The sequence below is a fragment of the Otolemur garnettii genome, unplaced genomic scaffold, assembly GCF_000181295.1.
Source record: "Otolemur garnettii isolate 467f Iridium unplaced genomic scaffold, OtoGar3 scaffold00016, whole genome shotgun sequence".
Taxonomy (NCBI): Eukaryota; Metazoa; Chordata; class Mammalia; order Primates; family Galagidae; genus Otolemur; species Otolemur garnettii.
Window position 1 is genome coordinate 13,943,475 of NW_003852411.1, and position 12,150 is coordinate 13,955,624.

Sequence of the window (12,150 nt, forward strand, 5' to 3'; positions counted from 1 at the left end):
TACCACAGCTACGCTGCTGGGTCTGCTGGGGCAAGCCCACGCGGAGAAAGGAGGTGCTGGCTTTGTGGCCCAAGGGCTGCCCCCACCCCACTGTTCCCAGCACCATGCCAGCTATGTGGAGGGTACTGTGGGGTGGGCTGGAGGATGGGGTGGCTGGGGAGTGTCCTGAGGCCCGCTGTATAGGCATCCAGAAACCTGGGTTTTGTGTCGCATGACTGTATGTTCTGAGAGATCGTGTACCAGTGGGCTCTGCCCTGGGGAAATGATGGGCATGGAGGAATAGTGGCCACTGGGATTAGGGTGGATGTCAATGTGGATGGAGGGGCCAGACAGGGAGAGGCGTGGAGGAGCAGCCTGAACCAGACTGAGGAGGGCAGGTGAGGGTGCGGTGCCGGCTGTCCCTGTCACTGTTGTCTGGGCAATGCTTCAGTCAGAGGTTGAGGTAAGAGGAGTGTGGGCCATTTGCCTTCTGAGCAGGCTGGAGGGCACTCCTGGTCGTACCTTTTCTTGCTGCTGTGCTGTCCTGGGAGTCTCAGATGTTTATCAACCCCTGGAAATAATTAGTGGCCTCGGAGCAGCTCTTGCAAACTTGGGTGTAGAAAACTGGGTGAGAAGTTTTTATGGTGTAAGAAGCTTCTCCTTAAAGTCCCTGCAAAAACCCCACGGACAGGGTTTGGGGACCTGGGTTGGATGATGCACTGGTGGTATCTAGTGCAGACCTGTCAGTCAGAGAGCCCATGGGTATTGGGGTGACAGTCTCCCCCTTGACTGCTGTTTCTGAGGCTCAGGGAGGTCAAAGGCTACTGGGGAGAAGAGCCTGCCACCCAGCCTGAGGCCAAAAGGTGTACTGAGTGTCGGGTGGGAGGCTGAAGGTGGGCTGCGGGCAGTGATGAGATTTGCCTCAGGACCCAGTTTCTGTTCCCAGAGGACACCTGTGGTGCCAGAATTGCTGCCAGCTGCTCCCTGGGCTGGGGATGAAACTGTGCCCCCAGTGAGACTAGGGAAGGACCAGGGGTCTGGGCTGTGAACTGCTTATGTCAGGCTGCCTGATGCCTGTAGTCAGGGCTTGCTGTGGCCCTGAGGTGGGAAGAGAGCACGTATGTGTGTGTGTGTATGTCTCATGTGCGTGCGTGTGTGTGCATGCATGCACTTGCACACACACACACACACACATACGCACACACTTTCTCCCCTTCCACACACGAAGCTATTTCCTGGTTTTCCAGCCCCTCTTCCACACCTCTCCTGTTATGCACTGCTAGGGTCTGAGCTGAGGATGGTCCCATCCTCTTGAGATGCTCAAGAGTCTCCCAAGACCACAGAGAGTTGATTTGACCCAGAGCTACACAGGTGGGGAAAATTTCAGGCCCAGAAGGTAAGGGAGCCTGTCCCAGAAGGGCCACTTCCCCTCCGGGGACAGCAGCAAATACACTTTACATCTTCTTTCCTAACAAACAACAATCTTCCCTTGACGTGTTGAGTACCTGGCAACAACATGGAATAGATTCGGTGCTGTGTAAGCAGGAGGGGACAGGAAGCTGGTAGATTTTGGTGTTGGAAATGAACGTCAGGACACTGAAAGGCAATATTCACTCTCAAATCCATGTCCAACCGCCCCCTCCCAGTTGAACCATAAAAGACCCTGAGGGATTTGTATTTCAAATTCTTCGTTTATTCTGACATTCACTTGGTTGCCACTCTAAGTTATCAAAGATGCAAGACAAGAAATCTATAGCGGGAGTAGTGGAGATGGAGGAAGACGGTGGAGAGAACAGTATTTCCCTACCCTCCTCTTCCTGGGTATGGTGAAGTTGGGAACACGTACAAATAGTGCCCCACAGAGCAGACTCCACAGTTAACAGTGCACTCGAACAGGGGAGCTTCCTTTTCCACAGGGTAGGCCTGTCTGGCTACAGCAAGGTGGACAGGCCATCTTGAGGCTGGGTGGGAGCCCATGCCCTGAGCAACTTGGGCTACGTGGGGAAGGGCTGTGGCCCACCATCTCTCCATCACCCTGATCCCTGATTTTGATTTGTGGATGGGTGGGATTTAGCTTGGGAAAGCTATAGGAGGAAACAGGATCACATAGGATGCTTTGTACTCAGGGACCCTGATAGATCAGGGGCAAGAAGCAAGAAGCAGATGATTGGTGATATTGACATGGCTGCCGGGGGATTCCAGGGGAGCAAGGCACTGGGGCTGGTTTTTCAGTAAGTGGGGAGCGCTGCCAGCCCAGCAGCCCGTGGGGGGTTGCAGCTGGCCCAGTGAGGGCTAGTGGGGGACTGGGCTGGGGTATGTTAGAGCTGCACTGGGAGGCAGAGCTCATTACCTCACCTTAGAGCTGCTTCCTGGTGTTTCCATTTCAGGTCACTCAGCAGGAGGGTCAGACGAACATGTTTGCATTTTCACTGACAATTACAGTTGTTTGGTTGCTAATCTTGTGTTTTATTGTGGTCTTTCATCTTTCAACAAGCATCCCTGCACACAGGACCAGACAGCTAAATACATCCAGCTCTTGCCAGGATTAGAGCAGGAGGGGGTGGCCTGGCGGGCAGATCTCTTTAGGATGTTCTTGCTTTGTGGAGCACTAAGGGCCTTAGAGTCTGTCTGGACAAGCCTTATTTCCCTGGAGAAAACAGAGTCTCAGAGAAGATAAGTGGCTGGTCCTGGAACTAGTAATTGACTAAAATGTGACTAGAGCCCTGGCTGTCTGCTTCTTAACTCAGGGCACTTTAATTCCAGATCAAGATGCAAGGTGACGAGTGCCCAAATAAGGTGCTGCTAAAGGTGTGCCTTCCCTTCCTCATCCCTGCTTCCTTACTGCACCCTGCCCAGGAGCACTCAGTGACTCAGGAGTTGGGGGGCGGGAGTTGGGCCTTTAGAAGGAGAGGGCAGCACTGCAGAGGCAACTGGAAGGCTCATCACAATGTACTTACTCAAAAGGCTTACGGCCACTGCTGAGTTCTAAGTGGGAGTGGGACAGGGGGCTACAGTGAGATAGCAATAAACGGCCCATCACCAGGAGACTGGAGAGGAAGGTGACTGAGGGAAGCTGGCAGGTGTGGGGTCCAACGGCTGTGTCACATCCCTCCAATCTGAAGTCCAGTTCTATGGCGTCATGGGTGGATGCCCATTAGAACACCAGGCTCTAGAGGACCTTACGTGGCTTTAACTGCTGCAGCATCTCTCATGAGGATTCCTCCCTCTTCCCGTCCACCAGCCAGCTGGTTGCCATGGGATTTGCCGGGTTAATCACCTCAGTTCATGCTATCTGGGGGTCAGATTTTTCTTTCTAGGTAGTACATCTGAGACCCTTCCACTCCGCAGCTCCTGAAAGTGGCAAAGCCCCGGGTTTCTGCTGGTGGGGACTGCTGTGTGGGCGTGTACACACCTGCGGATGGGAACACACACATGCCCTCACCGGACTGCACCCAGGCCTGCTGCGGTGTGCTGGGCCAGGGCCCAGACCCCATTGCTGAGATCTCCTTGCTAAGCTATTAGGATTTTAGCAACAAAACTTGCAAAAGTTTCTCCAGCAGAGGGCAGCTGACTCCTAAGGCAGAGAAAGAATTTTCAGGAATATCAGGTTAGATGGTCCCTTTTTTGTGCAATCCCCACAAATAACATTAGATCATGGCCTTTACAGCCTACTCAAGTGTTCCATGAGGAAGGGAGCAAATGGAGATGTGGTATATTCAGGACTCACTTCATGTAGGTTCAATTATGGGAGCAGCTACACCACAGCAGTGTCTATGGTAACCCCAAGTATGAAACTGGATTGTGAATTAGCTCTGGGACTCATCTTAGCAAGCGAGTCTTGAAGAAGTGCCTTTAACCATGCCTTCCCATTGCTTCTCAAATTCTAGAACGTCTTAGTTCTTCTCTCCTTTGTCCCCCCTTTTTCCAGGCATGGACACTTCATCTCCCAAGGACCTGGAAGCCTCCCGAGCCTTTGCTTAGCTTTCCCTAGCCCTCCTTTTCACAGCTCAGCAAAGGGAGGGGCTCAGGGGCACTGGAAAGGGTTGTGGTGGTGCTGGGGCTGCCGGGGCATTTCCCAACTGAGAAACTGGCAAAGCTGCAGACTCAACCTATCAGGTCCCATCCGTGGGCCACCGGGTTGTAGCCAGCCCTGTCCTGGATCTCAGTGCACTCAGAACCTTGAATCCTGGTGAGCCCTCTACTGTGGAGCAAGAAAAGCCAAAGAAGCAGAGATGGTCCTTGTGGGGCTGCTGGAGGGCCACCTGCCGCCGCCCCCTTCCCCTGTTGGGCAGCAGTGTCGATGTGTGTGTGGGTCAGAGGTGGAGGGGGTTACACATCCGTACTAATAGCCCTTGGATGGGTGAAGGCCTCACGCCCAGAGCCTGGCCACGTCACCGGGTAACTCTGGGGCGCTGCCAATTTGAGGGATGGGGGCCCCCCTTCTTTGTAGTATGTGGGGGCAAAGGAGAGCCTCTCGCCTCCACCCCCATTGGGCACCATGTCAGCCGTCCACATGTAAAAGGGGGAGCTGTATGGGGAGCAGGTGGTGCAGTGGCTTCCTGCCACCCCACATGGCTGGCTGCAAGGCTCTCCAGGGAGGGGCGCCAGGCCACCTCTGCTGTCCAGAGCTTGGGAGCTGCAGGCATTGCAGCTGGGTCCTCTGGGGTGCGCGGGAAGGTCGTGCTCCTGCTGCTCCTCCTCGTCTGCATCCTCGGTTCCGCTCTTCTTGCAGCAGTAATACTGGGGGAGGTGAGAGGGGAACTTGAGAAGGGGTGGATTCAGCTGGGCACACTTCTGCACACACACAGGCACCCATGCCCCTGCTCCACTGGGTCCCAAGGCCCAGCCCTTTGTTGGTGCTGGAGATAAAACTGATCAGCCAAGGCCACGTCCCACAAGTGTCCTACAAGTGTGTGTACCCAACCCTGCCAGGTCAGTATTTCCTTCCCTTTCCCTTCCCTCTACTCCTCAGTGTATTAACCAGGCTGTGGTTGAGAGATGGGGAGGCGGAGACGGAAGGATGTGTTGAGGACAGGGCTGGGGGCTGCTGGTGGCAGCTCTCAGGGTCTCCCCGATGGTGCTCTTCCCACCACTCCCGGAGCCTCAGAGGCACAGGAGACACAATGACCCCGTCTGTTCCCAGCACACTCCCTCTGGGTACCCCAAAGGGTGCAGGGTGTGGGGGTTCACAGCCCCCTTTGAATAGCCCCAATTCCCAGCCTCCCTGACTCACGTGTCCCACATTCCAGGCTTTGAGCTCTGTCTGCCCCCAAGTGGGCCTCTGGTTCCTGCTCCCTTAATGAACACGTGGCTTGCTGGTGGCTTGGCAGCCTTAGTACAGACCCAGGGGACTGACCTGGAGCCTACAGTAGCACAGGACCGCAATGATGCAGAGGAGGATCACCGTAGCTAGGATTCCACCGGTGATCACAACCGTTCCCGCTGTCATCCGCCCGACGCCCCATCAAACTCTGCAAAGATGCGTGCAGAAGGGGAGGACAGCTCTGGCTGCCTCACCTCCAGTCCAGGAGAGCCTTCTTGGAACTGTCTGTGAGGGCATCTGAGAGCAGCAGGGGCAGGGACTCCTGAAGACAGGACAGGCTGTCGCCCGGTATGGGCGACAGCTACTGGAGGGAAAGGAAGATGCTAATTCTGACCTGCTGCTATCCAGTTTCAAAAAGTTCTTGCTGTCTTTCTCGGCTAGTGCTCTTCTCCTGCTCCTCCCCCTTACTCCCTTCTGACCTCCCCTCTACACGGCTCCAAGACACAGACTGATGGCCTCTGCAGCCTGAGCATTTCCTCTGTGCAAGGTGGTACCGAGCACTCCCTGGCGTTTCCCACTCAATCCTCACAACACCCTTTGGGGATAGTTATTACTTATCCCTACTGTACATGTGATGAACTAGGGCTGAGATTAATGGGCTGGGATTCCACTGGTCTGGTTCATCCCAGAGGCCAAGCTCTTTATCACTGCCCTCAGGGGCACATACACCAATGGTCCCAGGGCCCTTGGCTGGATGGGGACAGGGCCCCAAATCTCAAAAGTTCTCCTTGATTCTGCCCAGGCTCAAATTCTCACTTCTTTTGGGGCTGTCCCTCCTCTCTCTTCTTTCCTTCAAGGCCTCTTGGAAGACAAGGGCAAGGAGAGCCCGGAGGCAGCTCCTTGCAGGCTGTGGCCAGACTAGTGGGCTGGTCCTGGCTAACAGGGCTGAATGAAGGGGATAGAGACAAGCCCTGGCTGTGAGGCCATCCTGGCCAGTGAATGTGGATTTCTGAGCCTCCAGTGACCAAGGGAACAGCGAGGTGGGGATTTAGCTTCTGGAGGGTGGAAGAATGGCTTTGAGCACTTACGTTCAGTAAAGGGAACAGTGACCTGAAAGACAAAAAAGGGGACAGACTTGTTGGAAGAAGAGTGGTACCCGCCAGAAAAGGGCCCATGGGTTAGCTGATTCCACCCCTCCATCTTGCTTTCTTCCCTGTGTGGTGTATCATTAATAAACCTGCAGACCAGAGTCCAGGTCTCCAGCTAGGTTTCGACTGCTAGCAGATGGACATTTCACTTGGTTGTCCCATTGTCATCTCAAACTCCATCACAACAGGCTAAAGTCATCCCCTGCCTTCAAATGAGCTCCCCACCTCTGACCTCCATCTCTGTTGGTGATTCTGAAGGATTTTGCAGGTTGTTCATTAGTCAAAGGGCAAGTGGGGGGCTGAGAACCCACCACACTGTGCTCACAAAGCTGTGTGCCCTGACACTTCACTGGTGGAAGGGGGACACTTTTCTTCACCCAAAGACACCACATGCTCACTCCTACACTCCTAGAGGGCTACACCCAGCCAGTGGCCTGTTCCTGACCCCCTCAAAGGTACCTAGTGTGGCATGGGTGCCTCACAGACCCCACCGCAGGCCTAACCAGCCAGAGTCTGCATGTTCAGGGGTCTCGGGTGATTAACTGGCACATTCGAGTTGAACAAGGACACTAGATGTTCTCCTCGTTGCCCAGACTTTAAAATCCTCAATTCTTCTTTGGTCTTCTGTTCCTCACACCAGTGAAGACTCTTCACCTCTTAAGCCTACCCAGGTGCCAGGGTTTCCTAACCAACCTCCCTGGTTTTGCCTCTGAGCACCTTCCTAGAGCCAGCAGTTGAGCCTCTCGTCACAGCCCTGTGCCCCTCTGTGACTCCAGGGCACCACACTGGCTACCAGATGCATTTGGACACAAACCTTCCTTAGGTGTCCAACCCTTTTTCTTCTCTGCCGCACATTGGAAGAGTAAGGGCTGCCTTGGGTCAAACATTTAATACATAAACCCTAATGAAAGCTGATGAGAAAATAAAAGACCCATGTACAATTTTCATGGTATCTGACACTGCAGGTGAGCAAAACAAACCTCAGATAATCTGCATGCAGCCCATGGGCCCAGGCTGGACACCCCTGCATGCTGGAGCTGCAAAAGCTTTGCCCTCCCTGTTCCCTGCAGCTCACCACCTGCTTACTACCACCACCCCGGCCGTTCCCCCTAATGAACCCTCTGCCCTGCCAGGCTGCTCTAGTTCTTAAGAAGCTTATAGCCTAGTGATGAGAAGACACTTAATACACCTCATGGGACTGTGTGAGGCGGGCAACAGACCAAGGCTGTGGGAACAGAGGTGGCCCAACTAATTCTCAGGGATAGATACTCCATAGGAGATATTATGTCTGAACTGAATCCTAGAAGCTGAGTGAGAGCTTGTCCAGAAGACAAGGTAGAAAGAGCGTAACGAACAGACCAGGGTGTGAAGAACCTGGGGACAGAGCTAGGGCATTCTAGAAACTGTAAGGAATTTGGATAGCCTGGGATAGGCCCAGGGTAGGCATGAGGCTGGAGAGGCTGTAAGTCCAGTGCAGAACTGGGACTTCACTCTCTTGGAGATGGCAGGGGTTCCTCACGGGCTTTCAGTAGGGAAGGTCATGATCTTTCTGTCTGTTTAAGTCCTGCCCTTCCGTGAAAGCTCCGAGTGCCTTTCCTGACTGCCCATCCCTGATGAGTTCTCATGTCTGTGCTTCTACTATAACATCTTTCCCCGTTCCATTTACCAAACTCTTATCTTACTGAGATAGAAGTGAACTTTTCACGTGGAAAAATCTTGTCTCTTCCATTAAACTGTAAGTCTTTTGGGATCAGGGATTGTGTCTTACACATGAATCACTGTGAAAGTTTTGAGACAGACTGTGTTATGGGTCACTATTTCACTTCCAAGAAACACAGTTGACAATGCTGTCCCTGATTCATCCAGACAAGTTTCAAATTGCTCAGCTTATTGGTGTTGCTGGGGGGCTTCATTTGTTTCCATCCATGTGGGTTTTATGTTTCTTGATTTTTGTGTATCTCAAAACTTTTGCAATGACCCACATACTGTTTTCTATCCCCCTGCAGCATTATACATCATGCCTGGCACATAGCAGGTACTTAATACAGGTTTGGTAACCATCTCATCGTTTAGCAGGGCGGCTAGGCATAGGCCTGGCAGTTATGACTCTGATGTACCACCAGGGGGCAGAAAGTAGCACCTCTCAGTTCAATCCCATCTGCAGATCTCAGCATCACTATTTAAGACCAGCTTGACTTTGCCCAGGTGCATGGTGGGCCATGCTCAGGGGTTCCCTGGGGCATCTGGTGAGGTGCAGAAGAATTTCAGCCTGGGGAGGATTTATGCACTTTCACTACAACACGTCCCCTGCTTCCCAGCACACTCACTGTGAGGGCTGCTTAGGAGACAGAGGCTTACTGGGTGGCCTTGAGGGAAGGCAGCAGGGATCCACTCTAGAAAAGCTTGGCTTACTCCCCCAGGATGTGCCCAGGAGGGCGGTGGCAGGGAATCATCGAGAAGCTATAGAAGAACAGCACCCTCCTCTTCACTGACCTCTGTGCCCAGCCTCCCTATTCCAGAACCACAGAGGCTGTGCAGCAGTGGTGGTCCAGAAATGGGGGGGGCATGGCAGTGCAGGCAGAGCCAGGCGGCTGAAGGCCCAGGTTGGAGGCCCAACTGTGCCACTTAGCAGTCACTCATCTTAGAAATTTTACAAAGTAAAGATTAATGAAGAATCTCAGCTCTCACACACCTCTCACTTTTCTCTCCCAGGGATAAGATTGTGAGGCATCATAATGAAGTATCAACTTTCTGCCTCAGAGTTATTAAGTATGATTGCAAGGAAGAACTACAATGTATGGGTGAATTCCTTGCATACTCTAAAAAAACCTTATAAACCTGGTAATTTGTGGGGGAAAGGCAGGCAGACATTTTGTGGCTGTTTAAGTCTGGCCTTAAAATCCTAAGCTGGAAAGGCACGTGTAAAGGGCGTGAAATGAACTAACCAGTTCACAACCTGTTTCACCAAGGGCCTAATACTAATGGTACAATTTGGTATTTCAATTCCTACACTTAGTGACTCTTGGTTATTTCAGGTGGGCTCATTTTCTCTTTGTGCCTGTATAAATGCTGACAATACCTGCCTGCCCCTTGAGCAGCACCCTACATTTGCAAAGTGCTCCATTTACATTCCCTTCTATGGTGAGCAGGCTCTGAGATGGCCCCAAATGTTCCCTCCCTTCTGGCAGTTGTGCCCTATGTACCCCCACCCCTGAGCATGGGTGTGACCTGTGATTTCCTTCTAAACAATAGAATACAGTAAAGGATGTCACTTCTGTGAGTGGATTATGTAAGATTCTGACTTCTCTCTTGCTAGCCAATGCTCCCCCTTGCTGATTTTGATGAAGCAAGTGGCCATGTGTGGCAGGCCCACGTGCCACAGAACTGAAGGTGTCTTCTGGCTAACTGCCATCTAAGGTCTGAGGTCCTCAACCCAGCTGCTCAACAGGAACTGAACAATCGCATAAAGGACAGTAGATCCTTCTCTGGTTGAGCTTTCAGATGAAACTGTAGCCCCAGCTGAGACTCTAAGGCAGGGGACCTAACCAGCCATGCCTGATTCCTGACCCACAGAAATGCCAAGATAATCAATGTGTGTTGTTTTAAACTGCTAAGTTTATAGTAGTTTATTACACAGCAAAAGATAACTAATATACTTCCCTCCACTCCCCCAAAATGGGGCTCCTATAGTAGGAGGAGAAGTCTGGATATAAGGGCCAATGCTATGGAGTCTCCATCATACCAGCTGCCTCTTGAGCAGGAGAAAGCCTCTGTGTTCCTACCCAGGTCCTAGCAGATCTGAGACAGAATGATTTAGTGGTGGCCAACCTAGAGGCTGGGAGCAAACAAAAATGACAAACCTGATGTCCCCTAAAGAGTCCCAAGGGCCTGCCCTCTGTGACCAGGCTTTTCTGAAGCTTCTTACCCACCCAGTGCCTTACACACTCTCTTCTGGGGGAAAAGGATTGGCCTGTGCCTTATACTTACGTGAAACAGCTGGAGCAGCAGTGGCTCAGTCACACAGGCTGCGCCTGAACAGACAGAAGTCGGGGTGCATCATGGCCAAGGGCATCAGACCCTGCCAGAGAAGAGAGGGGGAGGATCAGTGAGGCCTGGACAGGGAGGCTGAGGGGGCAGACAGGCTCATGCTGGCACAGGTGTGACCCTGTGACTCTGGGGGTTTGCTTCCTGACCGCTGCCTTGGCTTCTGAGGCCCCCAGCCTGAGAACATGAGGACAGATCTCTAGGGTCACGTGTTCTCATTTCCTTGCCTCCTTCTTTCAGTGCTGCCGTGGGGGAAGCAAGGCTCCACTGAAGAATTCAGAATTCAGATCTGTCCTGCAGGTGAGATATCCTGGGGGCTGCATGACTGATCCATCTGTCTCTCACCCATTCCCTTCCCCGCTCTTCCCTGGACTTGCCATTATTTCCAGTGTCTGGTGCTGCACACTCCTTTCTCCCACTCTGATATCCCGACTTCCACCAGAACAAACATATCAACAGGACAGGAGGATAAACAAGTTCAGGCTGATGTGCTGAGGGAGGAGGAAGAGGCAGGAACCTCCTGAGACATCTAGGAACTCAGTATAGGCTAATTATTTGGGATCTTTTTAAATGCCTAAAGTACTCACCCCACATTATTTAGAAGAGTTTAGGCCCTATGCTGGGGAGGGGAGGGAGAGCAAGGCCATCCGTGGTGATACTCAGCCTCGGCCCAGTGGTCCTGAGGAGGGGAGGCCTCCAGGGTGCGTGATTGTGTTGGGGAGGAGACCCAACCATTAACCACATCCACAGAGCCACATGCCAAGGGGACAGGGCTGACCACCTCTAGGTTCTTGGCCTCAGCCAGGAGCTGGTTTTAAGGGACAGACATTTGCGTGTGTGAAGGAGTGGCGCTCGTCGGAGTCCAGGAGGTCTCAGGGGCAGAGCTCTGGGAGAAGTCGAGAAGGCGGCAGACTGACTGCAGGACAGAGCAGCCCTGTCTCCACATCCGCCTCCCTTCTGGATCGGGGCTGTATGCTGTCTTCCAGCTCCCATCCTGAGCATTCTGTTCAGTCAGGCTTTCTTTTCTCAAAGATGTTCTCCTTACCTTTGAACTGCAAGTTGCACGTGCCTGGGGGTTAGAGTGAGGCTCTTCTATATAAGTTTGGACTGATATGCCCAAAGAGAAGTCAGAAAAGTAGGCTTGGGCCAGGTCCCTCTGCCCTGGCGGCATGCAGTCTCTACAGCGTGAGAACATCTGTCCCAGGACCTGTGACAGATGCTTTCCCCGACTTTATGGGATACAGATGGGGCAGTAATTTGGTGGAGGTTGGGTAAGGAAGATTTCTGTGGCAAGAGCTACTGCTGAGCTGCTCATCCCAAGGGAGGAGGAAGGACATGGGGCTCCCTGTCCTTGCGTCTCTGAGTGCCAGTAGTGGCCAGACCTCAGCTGAAGAGGCTGGAGATGGTCTCCAGATGCTCAGGGGCTGAGCAAGGGGCTGCAGGAGACCCTTGAAACAGAGATGTGGTTTGTCTGGAGTGAGGGAACCCTATGCGAGCCCTCAAAAACATTCACGAGAGCAAAAGCCAGTATTAAGCTTCTCCAAGCTCTCTAACTAGCAAGAACTGCTGCTTTCAATCCTGGCAAGAAATGAAACAACAGCTACTGGGCATGGTTGTAGGGGGAGGAGGCGGGGCAGTGGAGGTGGCAGAGGGGCCTGTGTGGCCCACCTTCCCAACCACTATCAGCCTGAGCATATCCAAATTGGAGGAAAGGAA

At 52.8% G+C, this 12,150-nt stretch overlaps 1 protein-coding gene across 1 annotated transcript; it reads right to left on the reverse strand.

Annotated features, from left to right (window-relative positions):
- Nucleotides 1–4,230: 4,230 nt before the first annotated feature.
- FAM163A (family with sequence similarity 163 member A) lies at nt 4,231–10,469 on the reverse strand. The gene is made up of 4 exons (XM_003785671.2): nt 10,378–10,469; nt 6,331–6,352; nt 5,336–5,450; nt 4,231–4,719 (listed from the first exon to the last, which is right to left on the reverse strand). The coding sequence occupies exons 3-4, from the start codon at nt 5,426–5,428 to the stop codon at nt 4,309–4,311; spliced, it is 504 nt and encodes a 167-aa protein (XP_003785719.1). The 5' UTR covers nt 5,429–5,450; nt 6,331–6,352; nt 10,378–10,469; the 3' UTR covers nt 4,231–4,308.
- Between the last annotated feature and the right edge of the window lie 1,681 nt (nt 10,470–12,150).

Excerpts from the sequence above, each read along its gene's own strand:
- FAM163A (XM_003785671.2), bottom strand. The coding sequence starts at position 5,428 with ATGACAGCGGGAACGGTTGTGATCACCGGTGGAATCCTAGCTACGGTG. Across the intron at positions 4,720-5,335 it reads TGTGCTACTGTAGGCTCCAG|TATTACTGCTGCAAGAAGAG; the intron begins GTCAGTCCCCTG and ends CACCTCCCCCAG.